General features: G+C 47.1%; 6 protein-coding genes across 6 annotated transcripts; 1 reads left to right on the top strand and 5 right to left on the bottom strand.

Annotated features, from left to right (window-relative positions):
- Positions 1-571: 571 nt before the first annotated feature.
- PHALS_14103 (cytochrome c c1 heme) lies at positions 572-1,810 on the bottom strand (the record flags this gene model as incomplete). Its single annotated transcript, XM_024729845.1, has 1 exon — positions 572-1,810. One exon carries the CDS (start codon positions 1,808-1,810, stop codon positions 572-574), a length of 1,239 nt encoding a protein of 412 aa, XP_024580182.1.
- Positions 1,811-2,143: 333 nt separating this feature from the next.
- On the top strand, positions 2,144-2,988 carry PHALS_14102 (40s ribosomal protein s6; the record flags this gene model as incomplete). The annotated part of the gene is made up of 2 exons (XM_024729844.1): positions 2,144-2,788; positions 2,905-2,988. The coding sequence occupies 2 exons, from the start codon at positions 2,144-2,146 to the stop codon at positions 2,986-2,988; spliced, it is 729 nt and encodes a 242-aa protein (XP_024580181.1).
- PHALS_14749 (uncharacterized protein) lies at positions 2,987-3,318 on the bottom strand. Its single transcript, XM_024729843.2, has one exon. The coding sequence runs from the start codon at positions 3,178-3,180 to the stop codon at positions 2,995-2,997; it is 186 nt and encodes a 61-aa protein (XP_024580180.1). The 5' UTR covers positions 3,181-3,318; the 3' UTR covers positions 2,987-2,994.
- Positions 3,319-6,935, bottom strand: PHALS_14101 (hypothetical protein F443_04342; the record flags this gene model as incomplete). Its single annotated transcript, XM_024729842.1, has 4 exons — positions 3,319-5,544; positions 5,620-5,856; positions 6,278-6,290; positions 6,808-6,935. 4 exons carry the CDS (start codon positions 6,933-6,935, stop codon positions 3,319-3,321), a joined length of 2,604 nt encoding a protein of 867 aa, XP_024580179.1.
- Positions 6,936-9,719: 2,784 nt separating this feature from the next.
- On the bottom strand, positions 9,720-10,014 carry PHALS_14100 (uncharacterized protein; the record flags this gene model as incomplete). The annotated part of the gene is made up of 2 exons (XM_024729841.1): positions 9,720-9,939; positions 10,010-10,014. 2 exons carry the CDS (start codon positions 10,012-10,014, stop codon positions 9,720-9,722), a joined length of 225 nt encoding a protein of 74 aa, XP_024580178.1.
- A 537-nt stretch (positions 10,015-10,551) lies between these two features.
- On the bottom strand, positions 10,552-10,825 carry PHALS_14099 (uncharacterized protein; the record flags this gene model as incomplete). Its single annotated transcript, XM_024729840.1, has 2 exons — positions 10,552-10,755; positions 10,820-10,825. The coding sequence occupies 2 exons, from the start codon at positions 10,823-10,825 to the stop codon at positions 10,552-10,554; spliced, it is 210 nt and encodes a 69-aa protein (XP_024580177.1).
- Positions 10,826-12,961: the final 2,136 nt, after the last annotated feature.

Below are 12,961 nucleotides of genomic sequence, written 5' to 3'. Positions count from 1 at the left end.
GTATACTCTTGGAAGTCAAGCTTCCTCTGTGCAAGGTGCCGTGTGACCCGTCACAGCTTCAACAATAATTTCTTTCAGCGCGTCGTCGCGAGGACCACGTCTTTCATGGAAACACGCTGAAATATTAGTTTTGGCGCATAGGAGGGGCCCAGCTGTGCAAATATGCTCTGAGGAACAGGTAAATTATAAGGGTGGAGTTTATGTTTAAATCCAGGCGCAGCGCTTGCTCGTGGATTTCGCCCAGTGTCTCACACAGTGTGAACCCCGTGTGGCTCACATCTTTTTGGGGGTAATTTGGGTATTGAACCCACATACGAGCTTCATATTGCAAATGGTGTTATTAAGAAGATTCATAAGTATCGCAATATCGGTATTTATGAAGCTTGAAAAGGAGGGTCCGTGGTGAAGCAACCATAAAGACAGTTTTTGATGAGAGACGAAAGGCTAAGGTAAGGGCTGGAAGCAAGAAATCGCTATCCTGGAAATTGAGAAGTTGCATGAAACGCAGCTTTCTCGATATATTTTTTTAAAATTTGATTGCAGAAGAATCTCCATCAAAGGTGCTAATGGTCTATATATCACCCAACTTTTCAGTTAAAGACTCGCGGACAGCCTGCTCCTGCATTGCGCTTGCTCCCCGCTCTTGAAACTGCTCCAAATTGCTGTTCATGGCGTCAAATGCAGCTTCGACTACTGTTTCATCGCCTATTTCGAGAGCCTTGGTAAAGGCGGCGGCCTGTGGCGGGCAGATGATGCGACCCATGCATAGCTGTAGAGCCAAGGCAGCCTGTGAACACTGTATTTCGTTGCCGCAGGTTCTGACTTCTTGCATGCAGCTTTTGCACGATTCTTTGATTTTGGCAAACGTTTGCTGAATCTCCTCCACCGTAAATGATTCCACATCGTTTTTTCCCTCGTGAATACTCTCAACTAGAGCAGAGCGTGCGGCTAAATTGGGACCTTTCAGTCCATTCAAATATGTAGTAAAAGGGAACTTAAGTCTGTCGATCAGGGCACCTACCGAGTCCACAGCAGGACGAGCGTACATAGAAATACTTCTGACCTTGTCCTCGGAGTGCAGCTCGGGGACTTCATCCTCCGCAGATTTTTTATCGTCAAAATAGTAGTCAATTACATAGCGCACTTGCGTGTTGTCGCTGCGCAGGATGATCCAATCGTGGCGGTCGAAGGGCTTGCCGAACCCCAAAATACTTTTCATCCATGCAATGGGTGTCATTTCGTCGGGACGACCGCAAAATTTGAGTAATTTGGAGTTCTTAAGCTCTGGGTGGCACACCTTTTCGTAGTGTTCGACCTGTGCCCAGGCACGTTCGTTCATGTTGTTGTGAATGGACACGATTGCCTTCACGTCACCCTCGTGTACATCTTCACCTTTACCTTTACGCTTGAGTGCATTGAAAAACATTTGTTCAGATGGATACAGCCACGTGCCCTCAGTTCCACCCTTAGGAATCGTGGACTGCACACGATTCTGTGCTAACGGGTACCGCTGTTCTTCGTTCGGAGCCTGGTTTGGATTGTATGGCATCATATTGGTAGGATCGATGCGCTGACCGTAGACGTTGTAGACCTCTTTCTGTTCCTTGTCATCTTTGACTACGGGGCAGCCACCTGTTAGTAAGACTTCTGACGGTTTCTTGTCATGCTGAGCCGGACAACCGTCGACATTCTTGACTCTCACTGGACAGCTCTCGTTTCGTTTTTCATCGTCATTTTGAGCAGGACAGCCTCCCTTATGCCTAGCAACAGCAGCGTCGGAGGCTAAAGGTGAGCTCAATTGGTTGCCCATGTCGAGCAAGTTTATCACTTAACGATGACACCGGCAACGTGTCTTGGGTGTGCACATGCTAATGATGAGCTTGGATGTAGCATAATTGTTTCCAATTAAATACGCATAGATACAATTTACAAGATGCGGTATTCTGACATCATTTACAACATATAGCATAGCCTGTACAATCAGTTGGTTGGCCCGTAGAGCATCGGTGGTCAAAGCTAAGCAAGAGTCATTGTCCTTAAAGTCTTGTAAGGTACGAAAGCTGATTGAATGCATTGCTTCCTGTGATTAAATGAAGCCCCATTTAGTAGCTAATAAACCGACAATACAACCACAGATTCCAACATGAAGCTTAATATTGCTAATCCCTTGACGGGCGCCCAGAAGGTGCTTGAAGTCGATGACGAGCACAAGCTCCGCGCATTTTACGAGAAGCGTATGTCCCAAGAGGTAGAGGGTGATGTTCTTGGCGAAGAATTCAAGGGCTTCATCTTTCGCGTGTCAGGCGGTAACGACAAGCAGGGATTTCCTATGAAGCAGGGTGTATTGTCCAATGGACGTGCTCGCCTTTTACTTTCTAAAGGAAAGTCATGCTACCGTCCTCGTCGCAAAGGTGAGCGCAAGCGTAAGTCGGTGCGCGGTTGCATTGTCGGCCCGGATCTCTCGGTACTCAACTTGGTAGTCGTCAAGGCCGGCGAGGCTGATGTTCCGGGCCTGACCGACGTGCAGATCCCGCGTCGTCTGGGTCCCAAGCGTGCCTCAAATATCCGCAAGCTCTTCAACTTGACCAAGGAGGATGATGTCCGAAAGTACGTTATCCGTCGCAAGTTTGAGTCGAAGACCGGAAAAAAGAATGACAAAGCCCCAAAGATTCAGCGTCTCGTGACTCCACGTACGCTCCACCACAAGCGCCAGCTTGTTCTCAAGAAGGTGCAGCAGCGCGAAAAAGTCCAGCGCGAAGCCGCTGAGTACAACCGACTGCACGCACAGGTGCGTTTTACTCATATGATGTTGTTTTGACCTGCGTATTGTTTGATCGATGTCTGACATTTTGTATGCTAATTACTTGGGTGTATCTGCTCCTTTTTCGCCTTTTGGCACTGTAGCGCGTTAAGGAGCAGAAGGACCGTCGTGCCAGCGAGATCGCTAAGCGTCGCAGCAGCCGCAAAGCCTCGTCGGTCAAGGCTTAAGCTGTTTTACGTAATCAGTTTAGCGCTCGCATCACCTTGCTTCCTTCGGGTGCCTTTATTTTGTCGGGACTTCTCCAGTTCTGTCAATAGTGGGTTAGGATAATGAGCAAGACGTAAAGACAATATCAATGCCATTTTGCAACAATCGTGTGATTTAATGAAGTGTTCAACATTTTTGCATTTTATAATCATCAAGATGGATTTCCTTTAAAGAGAATTGCTAGCGGATACTTGACTTCGAAAGTAGACGCGCCATTAATACTGAAGTGATTTCTCGCTAAATACATTTTAAATCTAAGGTTCAGACGATTATCAATCATATCTTTGACATCACCGCCCTCCACGCATGTGGTGGTTATAGCCGGCACTAAATCGATCAATTAGACCGGGACCACGGACGCCGATCATTGGCCGACCTCCCATCCCCAAGGTGCCATTGTTGTTGTTGTTATAAATACCATTAAGGGCAGGCCCATTACCTGCTGCCGTTTGATTATGTGCGTAGTGGCAGTTACTACCATGCTTGCAACCCATAGGTAAAGCAAAAAATCTGCAGGGCTGCGTGCCTCGCTTCTTTATAGGTCTCTTGAAAGATTGCAGTGCATCGGATATTACGCCATTCTGAGACAAGGACATTGCATCCGCTTTTCGTTTTCCAGGCAAAAAGTGTCCTGGAGGACCTTGCTGTGGCGGATACTGCTGGTACTGACGATCAAAGCCCACACCAGTACTCATACCAACACCATATTGGAGGTGTAGTTGACTATGAAAAGGACTAAATGCTTGCGTGGCACCTGCACTAGGAGGAGCTTGGAAGCGCCCGCGACGATAATGTTCGACAATTTCAAAAACGCGAGCATCTGGAACACGATTGCCGTGACGCTGCGCCTCTTCGAGCACCTGAGGTACCACATCTGGATTGTTCAGTAAAAGTAACACCGTGTTTTCTTGCAATGGGCCCAGCGCTTCACGCAGCTTGCGCTCCGCATCGGAAGTTTGACGCCCATTAAATTCAACTCGATCAATAAAATCATAGCTTTGAGCTTGGCTATACCTTCCAGAAGAGTACACTTCCCGACCAAAACTAGAAGCAACAGAAGCTGGAGGTGCCATCAATGGTGTACTTTTCGGGATTGGCAAGACGCTAGGCTCAGTCTCGACTGCATCGCTGAGTGGGATTTCGACTGGTGGCCCCCGGTGAGGCTCGTCAAGGCGTTCCCATTCTTTAGGGCTTGAAATTGGCACTTCGCCGGCCAATACCTCATACTCATCCTGGTGACGACGGCGACTATCTTGAACGCGCATTTCGTCCGTCGCAGTGATCACATTTACTCGAGCAGCCAATGCTTGTGGCAGACTTATAACCGCAGGCGTAGTCCATTCGCGGGACAAGGAAGCTGCAACGGCTGGTGGCACTCGGCGATGCTGCGCAAGCAATGCATTTCTTTCGTTGGCATGTTCACGTATTTTGGCGTCCATAAAGGAGTGGTCGTCGTGACGGGGATCAAGTGGTACTAAGTCTCTCCATGACTCGATCAGCTTCACCTTAACCAGCTCAGCGCCATTATCATCGGCCCAGCGAATCTTTTTGCGCTCTTTTGATGAAACAGTCGACGTTGAAGCTAATTTGAAGCTTTGGATAGTCGGAAGTGGCATCGATAGGGGATCTTCGCCAACGCTTGTCGTAGTTGACTGTTTACTAGTCGAAAATTCTTTATCTTGATCCAGCTTGGCATCACTCGATTCGTCGAGACTTCCAGTGTTTTCAGGTTTTTGAGTAGCAGCAGCAATGGCTGCATCTTTTGCTGACTTACATTGGATGAGGCTGCCAATCAAATCACTGGATTTTGATACACTACCACCACCGAAAGGTAAACGCTCTAACCGCTTAATAGACCGCTTCTTCAAGACCTTCGACTGCTTTGACGGCACCAGCTTGGCAGAACCTTGATTCGTCGAAGGGGAAGACTTCGCCGCAGCAGTCGGCGATAGGGATTTTCTTAAATTTTCCTGAGCCTTCTTTCCTGATGGTGCAGTGGACAACGACATTGATACCCGCTCTTTCTCAGTAAACTTGCTCCGCCAGTGCTTTAGAAGGTCTTGAGCTGCACGCTTTACACGCTCGTCACTTGCATTCTTGCGCAACTTGACAATTGGTTCATTGATTCGTGCCTCAGTAATACTAGTTAATTGCAATGATAAAGTCTGCAACACTTCTAAAAGTAAAATCAGCAAATCGTTGTGTTGCCAAGACACTGAAGATTCGACCCAAGCACGTGCTAGGCTTAGTCCGCCATTCTTCTCAAATGCACGTGCACAAGCATTAGACAGCTTGGCATCGTTAGCGGTAGAGGTAGCTCGAAGCACTACAAGTCCAAGAGTCTGTTCCGGCTCAGTTTTACAACGCGGAAGGATTTTAAGGAAGATCGGAAGATTTGCAATTGAAGATACGCGAAGATTGCCGTCCACGAGGGACATCAAGGACGTTTCCGCGCTGGAGGGGTTAAGCCGGGAGTTGTCTTTCCGATTGAACATGCTTTGCAGAATGTTAGGAATCTGTAGAAGACAAACTATGAGTCAGCACAACAAACCACAATACATTTCACCAGATATCTAGCATCTAAATCGTACAGCTTGGTCTGTTGGCAGCTCATGCGAACCCGGGGCTAAAACAGGCACTTGTTGTGCTGACTGCTGTTTCATACACTGCGGCGGTCCCACGGCGTGCAACTGCGGCATCATGCCTTGCATGCTAAATGTTGGAGTCGCTTGTGTTTGCAAGAGTGTCTGTTGCTGGACTTGCAACCCTCCGCAAAACTGAGCGTCCAGCAAGCTCGTAAAGCTTGTTCGCTCCATGTTGACATTCATCTTCTAGGCACAACGATATGCATGCAGCAAGTGAGTATTTTCACGGTAACCTCCATATTGCTAAATTAACTATAAGTATATCGAGCATCGGCACCACACGCAACTCTTCATCGCCACGAACAGCTGAAGTGACAATACAGTGTTTTCATTATGGGATTGGTTTGCTCGAGAGACGGGGCCTCTTGTCATCGCATCATGTCACCTATTGGTAGAGGCCATAAAGCCTCCTCTTTTGGCCAACATGCGAACGTAAATCTCATTTGATAGACACTGTCATGTCATCTTCAAGAAATTCCTCAATGGAATTCATTAAGCAGCAACGAAAAGGGGGGGGGGTGCGTCGATGTAGACGCATTGAGTACTGACAGCTCTCAAAGCTTACACTTACACTACTTTCCTAACTTTTGATTAAGAAATTTACCTTGAGCAAACAGCTGTAGTATGCAGTGAAAGGCCGAAAATGACACGTGGCACCACCAAGTTGGGCGCTGAGGGGCAAGGAATAGCGTTGACTCACGAGCAGTGACGCGTGACACGGTAGAGACGAACGACTAAGTGAGCGAATGGCGAGTCGGGAGGCAAAAGAATTTATACCACTCAACCCACAAAGGTAGGCGGAATACTGACGGCTGAGGAATGGACAAAGAGCTGGCTAATCAACCCACAAATTTCTCTCTTTAGGCAGTTTCTGCTCTTCGCGACTTCCCTTGCTGTTTGTGAATGATCGGACTTGGCGACGTGCCGTTTTTTCTCTGGCTTGACGGTTAAATAGGACCGATTTTGGCTGGTGCGGTTACCCTGGTAGAGTGACATATAAAGAGTGACATCCTGGTATTTCGAAGTTGTAATGGAGAACAAAGTTAGGTGTCGTATCTCCGATGTGATCGTCATCAGTGACGACGAATGCGATGACAATATGGTGGTTTTGAGTACAAATGCTGTGTTGCTCACGTGGTCAGATGTTGTGGAAAGGCTTTTGATATTTGCCTACAACCGTGAATTGCGGAATGACCAAAGTGAAGTGGAGTCATTGCTAGATGATTTTGGCATTCCACTTCTATCATTAGTCCGGCAGTCATTGCGAAATACGATCACAAGGTTGGGAGAAATTTCGGATTTCTTAGAAGGACATAATCGGCGGTCCCGGGCAAGCCAAAGTCTAGTCATGGTATTGTGTGAAATGCTCAGTCTATTCCGGACCTCACCGTGTGAATTACGAGCTATACAGCACTGGGTCAAGGATGAGGAATCTAATTTCTCTATGAATTGTCATATAAAGCAATTGCATCACCAAATGGATTATTGGGAAACAACTTTGCAAAAAGTTGCTTTTTTCAGCGCCAGCAAAATAAATGGAATATGTGTTACGATGTCGCGCTTTAATATGTTGAGCGATGATTGCACGCATGAGATTTTACATCTTCGGAGGGGTATGGCGGTATATAATGATAGAATGAAGGGTGCAGCCGAGGAGTTTGTAAGAATATTGGACGAGTGTCGAAATAATTTAAGTATGCACTCTCTTGAAGCTGGAGAGCTGGAGATAAGAGCACTCGACGATACGTTCAACAAGACAAGAGGTGTGCAAAAAAAAATTTATTGCAACAGCAAAGCTTGTCAATCTTTGGCACATCACGTTCGTGAAGTAGAATTGCGCCGTGATTTTTACCAAAACGTATATAAGCTTGCATGTGCAGCTATTACGCTGAAAAATAATGATGATGAACAGAAGCTACAACAGATAATGAGCAATGAGCATATTGATATACTTTGCAACGACATGCTCGAGAACATGGATAGTTTCTGTTATGCGCTTCAAGCGGTAATGAGACTAAACGCACAATGGCGAGAAAATCTTTCGCAGGATACAAATCTGAGTCGTATTGCTGAGCAAATGCATGAGTCAAGTATATTGAACATTGCGAAGCATTTTGAGGTGTTTTGGCTTGTTCACCGAAACTGGCTACCTTCGCTTATTCTAGAAGTGGCTATAAATAAGCTGGAAACCTTGATTCGCTCAGACACGCTCGCAAATTGTCCTGTAGCCAATTCTGTGTCTCGGGTTTGTGCCAGCTTAAAACACGACATATCAAAGAGGTCAAATAGATCTATCGTGCAATCCACCGTTCTCTCGTAATAATAATTAGCAGTTCCAAGATGTTGTATATCCACTGTTTGATCGTGGTTGGAGCTACAATATAGTAATCGACATAAGCCTACTACGGCTCAAATCGCGGAGAGCCACTGTAGATCCTTCAAACATCGCACCAATACCGAGGCAAACTCAAGCAGATTTACTGTGCGTTAGTATAGTAGCTGTCATTAGTATGCTGCCAAGACTGTTGGAGCTAAGTTTTATAGCCTACAGGCAATGCAATATTGGGTACATTATCAGCGTATAACTCTTCACCCACTACATATCATAAAAGGTTGGACTACAGTGTTGAGACTTTCTCTCACGCACATGACCGGTCTTTTGTCGCTGCGCAAAAAAATCGTCGATCACAATGATTTGTTCTTTTAGCAACGGCACTGCCGTGTGACAAAATTGAGTCAAGCGATTCGCTCTCTGCTTTTCCCTTTCTGCCCACCATAAAGCTTCTCGGCATTTTTTTGCGGTCCCACGAAGAGTTCGAAGTGTGCCTCAAGAAGGATCACACTACCACCACCTGTGTCATTTTTGCAGACGACATGGCTCTCCTGGGCGTCCCTATCGCGAGTATATAAGCTCAGCTATACTCGTGGAAGAGCATGACAAGAGGTTTGGTGCAAAACTCAATCCTGCCAATCAAATTTGATGGCGCTGAAGCTAAATGAGACCTGTCCTGAGCTCTCTGGTGTACATATGATGGCTTGAGTTGAGTTGGTATCCCCTTCAGTCAGCCCGAGTTATTAACGACATTGTTGACTTTCTTGAGCAATGCTTCTACCTCGAATTCAAGATATGGTACCGACAAGCAAGGACCCTTCGTGGCCGGCTATTAGTGGCGGAGATGATGGTCTTGTCTCGTCTGTGCCACTTCACTCAGCATGTGTCGATTGCAATTTCTTTGGCAAAGCTATACCAGTCAACGCTTAAGAAGTTCGCCCTGAGTTGGAAACACGAACGGAGTGCAAGCCATACCCATATTATTTAGAAGAAACTTTTGCTCCTTAGAAATATTGAGGTGCACTGGTCATCTCAAGTACTGAATCATAACTGAAAAGACAGCGACTCCCAGTTGTTATTCCTATTCATGCGCTCATCAAGCAAGCCAGCCAAACAAGCTGAAAAAACCAAGCATAGATCTTCTCAAAGCAGTTCTTCCTCGCGTCGGTTGACGCATGGCGCTAAACCTTCTCACGGTGTCTTCACTTCGACATGGCACGATGATCAAGTGACAGTTGATCTCCATCTAGTAGAAGGCGACATGGGTATGGTGGTACAAGATTCAATGGAAGATCACATGGCACGCCCCTTCGACGGAAAGCGTGTGTAAGTCAGTCATCTGGCTCCGCTCGGTTCCAGAGCCCAAGACGAGCAAACCTAAGGACTCTCAAATCTACGCTTACTATCGTTGTGTTGGGACGTGTCCTGAGCCTTAATGTGCAACCGTTTGCACATCTCGAAATTGCTACTTGGTTAACGTTATGAGTAATGGTGTTTTGTGACCGAGTAAACTGGAATTTGTGATCGCCTCTACCTTGCTAAACTCTGTCATTCAGATCAATGATTTCGTTTTCCGTGTCGAGAGGTGACACAGACTACGGTCAGACATGGAGTGTGGGAGATTGGGCTGTCGGAAGAGGAAGATCACATCAGCGCACATTCGCTCACTCGTGCTGCACGAGCTGATCGAAGGTGTGTATGGTCCAAGTCATTTTTAGAGATAGCGCTTCTTCGAGCGGTCTGGATGACGAAGGCGCTCGATAAGTTCCATCCGATGTCCCTGTGCTCGTAAAGCGGTTAAGACAAGACGTTTGTACGGTACGGGAAGTACCTTCGCTAGATCATTTTTCCTGTATTCGAAGCTTGCTATTTCGTTTGACGTGTTGGCAACTCCTTGTGCGTTTAAAGTCTCAGTTCTTGCAAGTGATGTAGTTCTATCGAGACGTAACAGCACATGTTCTTCTACTGTGCACTCATATGACGACTATAGGATATTTCAAAAACATCATGGAGCCATTTGTCTGATCTCAGTTGAGATGTACCATGATAGCAGCAGCAAAAAAACAGGAAGAGACTACAAGGAGTGTGAGATGTGATAGGAACAGTGCAGCATATATTCGGCACTATGATTCTCCACTTCATCTAATTCGACCGTATTTGGTAATTAATCGATTACAGACAACTCAGTACAACGACGCCAGCATCCCCTTGATAGCCAACGCACACTTCTGATTCCATTTGAGCCGCGTTACGATACAAAGCATTTTAAAAAATGCATTTCCGGGGGGATTATGCACTCTCGACAGTTATACGGCATAAACCCAGTTTCGATATTTATTTGGTGTCGCCTTTACAAATAAACTCGGCATTGGCAAAATAAATTCGTTATCTGCCCTGGTAGGAGAATACATAGATTCCAAGTTACCACAAACTTGCCCGGCAATCTCACGAAGTGGAGTGATGTTGATCACTGGAGACATATACGTCAGCTGAATTCACGCTCGCAGCGCGACCTCGTGCGACTCAGATTTACTCAACCGCCTCAATCATTCCCTGACTACCATTTCTCTAGTTGTATCACATCGTTCTAGACCAGAGACTATTCCAATATGGCTTTGTTTAATGAAGCCAGCGAATACGAGAAATGGCTGCTCTATGAGTGCATCATAGTACTGATCAGCTACTCTTTTCCAATTCGGTGCTCCGGCAAGAGCTTCATTACCAACGTCCTTTATTACTAACGCCCTTCTCTGCTAAACAAGAGTTAGAGTCTTCGCCTTCCACCAAATATTTTCACTTCGCTCGGTTTCATACGGCCATCTTCAATGCAGCGAGGCTGCCGTAGCTGTTTGCTTAGAAGAAAGTATGCTAAGGTCACCGACCTTACGTTCTTTCCAAGAGCCAGTACTAGTGGTGTAGCGAATCGCAATATGCTACTTGTAAGGCCTCACCAAGGCAAACGAATACTTATGCTCAAAACTCAAACTATATTTAACTGTTTTAGTTGCGGCAGAGCCGCTGATATCTAAAGCCCTAGAATTTCCTATAGAAATTGCATCGTATAGTAATACCTAATTAGTATAGCAAAACCTAATCAATATAGTAATATGCATTACTATTGGCAATCCTGCCACGTGATGGCTTATTTTACGGTGTAGCCACACCACTGTGTTATTACACTAACCGTGTAAGACACACCTATATAAGGTTGTACATTATTGTGTGACCTGTCCTTTCTCGTAAGGGCACGTGTCACCCCGTTACACCCCCCCATTTAAATTGTGAATAACCTTAACTCACATTAAACGGTCGTCTCATACGAGGCTCGCGTGTCTGAGACACCAACACGTCCATAATAACAACGTTAAACCTTCTCCGCTCAATGAGCACTGTGTCTACGACACACAAATCATCCAGCCTAGCTGGCACGAGGGAGCCTGCGGGCAAAACCCTTCTTCTTCTGCACAGGGTGCATCTCCGGACAGCACGTCCGCGGCTCCACGGGAAGCACATTCCAAGCCTTCGGCAACTGGGCGCGACACAACGCGCCCACCCCGGGCGAGAAATTTCCTTGTTGAGGAGTAAGAGGAAGTCGACTACAAGTCGGACGCTCCCTTCCCAGCATGGGATGAATAGGAAGATGAAGTGCGGCGACGGCGGAGCGACTCCTAGCCATCGAGCAGTCGAATACATCACTTCGTGTGACAATGGAGCGCCTTGCGCCGTTGTAAGCGGAAGTTGTAGCACTCCGTGCTCAGAACCAGTTGCTGGGTCGACTTCTGGGTCGCCGAGCGCCTTTGGGTGCCGCTCCGGTGCCAACGCTTCCGCGTTAACCTGCGCCGGATCCCGGTACGGCTTAAGCAAGCCCACATGAAACCCCGGGTGGGTGGGCATCCTTCTCGGAAGGTTTAGCGTATACGCTAGGCCTCGCTCGGCCACAACCTTAAAAGATTCAATAATCCGTGGACGGAGCTTCGTCTGGAAGACAGCAAAAACTGCATGTGTAGGAAAGTTTTCCGCGCTTTATAAAACCAGGTCTCCGACATCAATGTTTTTAGCATTTCTTCTTCCTTTTCCGTCTGCATATTTCTTCTGCATGTATTAGCTTTTATACATCGTATCGCGAACGTACCCAGTCTAGTAGACAATAAGTCCACGACTTTCTTACACACGGTGAGTGGGCTGACACCAGCTAGCCGTTCTGCTATTCCTCTCCCACCAAGCCCCGAGCCACGGAATGGTGACGTCAGCGGGACGCGAGGATTAATAATCCCGCTCACGTAGAACGGCATATAGCCGGTAGATGAATGCACTGCAATGCTCAGAGCAAACTCTACGAGGGACAACATAGCGCTTCAGCGCTTCGGCGTTTGAGCGCAGTCACCGAAGAACATTTTCGACGACGCGACTCACGCGCTCAGACTGACCATCGGCCTGCGAATAGTCCGCTGTTGACATAGTCAACTTGGTGCCTAGCACCCTAAAGAGTGTTGGCTAAAACTTTTCAGTGAAGCGCAGGTCTCTATCAGAGAAAATTGACTTCGGAAGTCCATGCTGTCGAAAGACACGATCGACAAATAGCGTCGCTGTGCCGAAACCGTCGATGGTGTCCGGCGCCACCGCAAGATGAGCCACATTGTTCAAACGGGCGACAAGGACCACGACACCCCATGTTGCCCGCCGAGTCCTACAGCAGGCGAAACACAAAGTCCATACTCGTGGATTGCCAACATCCGGAGGGTACCGGTAAACTGGTTAGCGGCACCGCCGCATTCGGAGAGTAATTTACCCTCCCGCACGTGCGCACATATGTGCTCGTCCATTTGTACAGCTTAGGCCACCAATTGCGGCAACTCGCCGAGCTGTACGTATTCTCACAACCGAGATGACCACTAAGTTGGTGTCGTGGTCCACATAGAGGATATGATAGTTTAAATCCTCATCAAGGAGCAACAA

Source organism: Plasmopara halstedii (assembly GCF_900000015.1).
Source record: "Plasmopara halstedii genome assembly, contig: Scaffold_816, whole genome shotgun sequence".
NCBI classification, from domain to species: domain Eukaryota; phylum Oomycota; class Peronosporomycetes; order Peronosporales; family Peronosporaceae; genus Plasmopara; species Plasmopara halstedii.
This window is presented reverse-complemented; position numbering and strand designations above follow the sequence as displayed.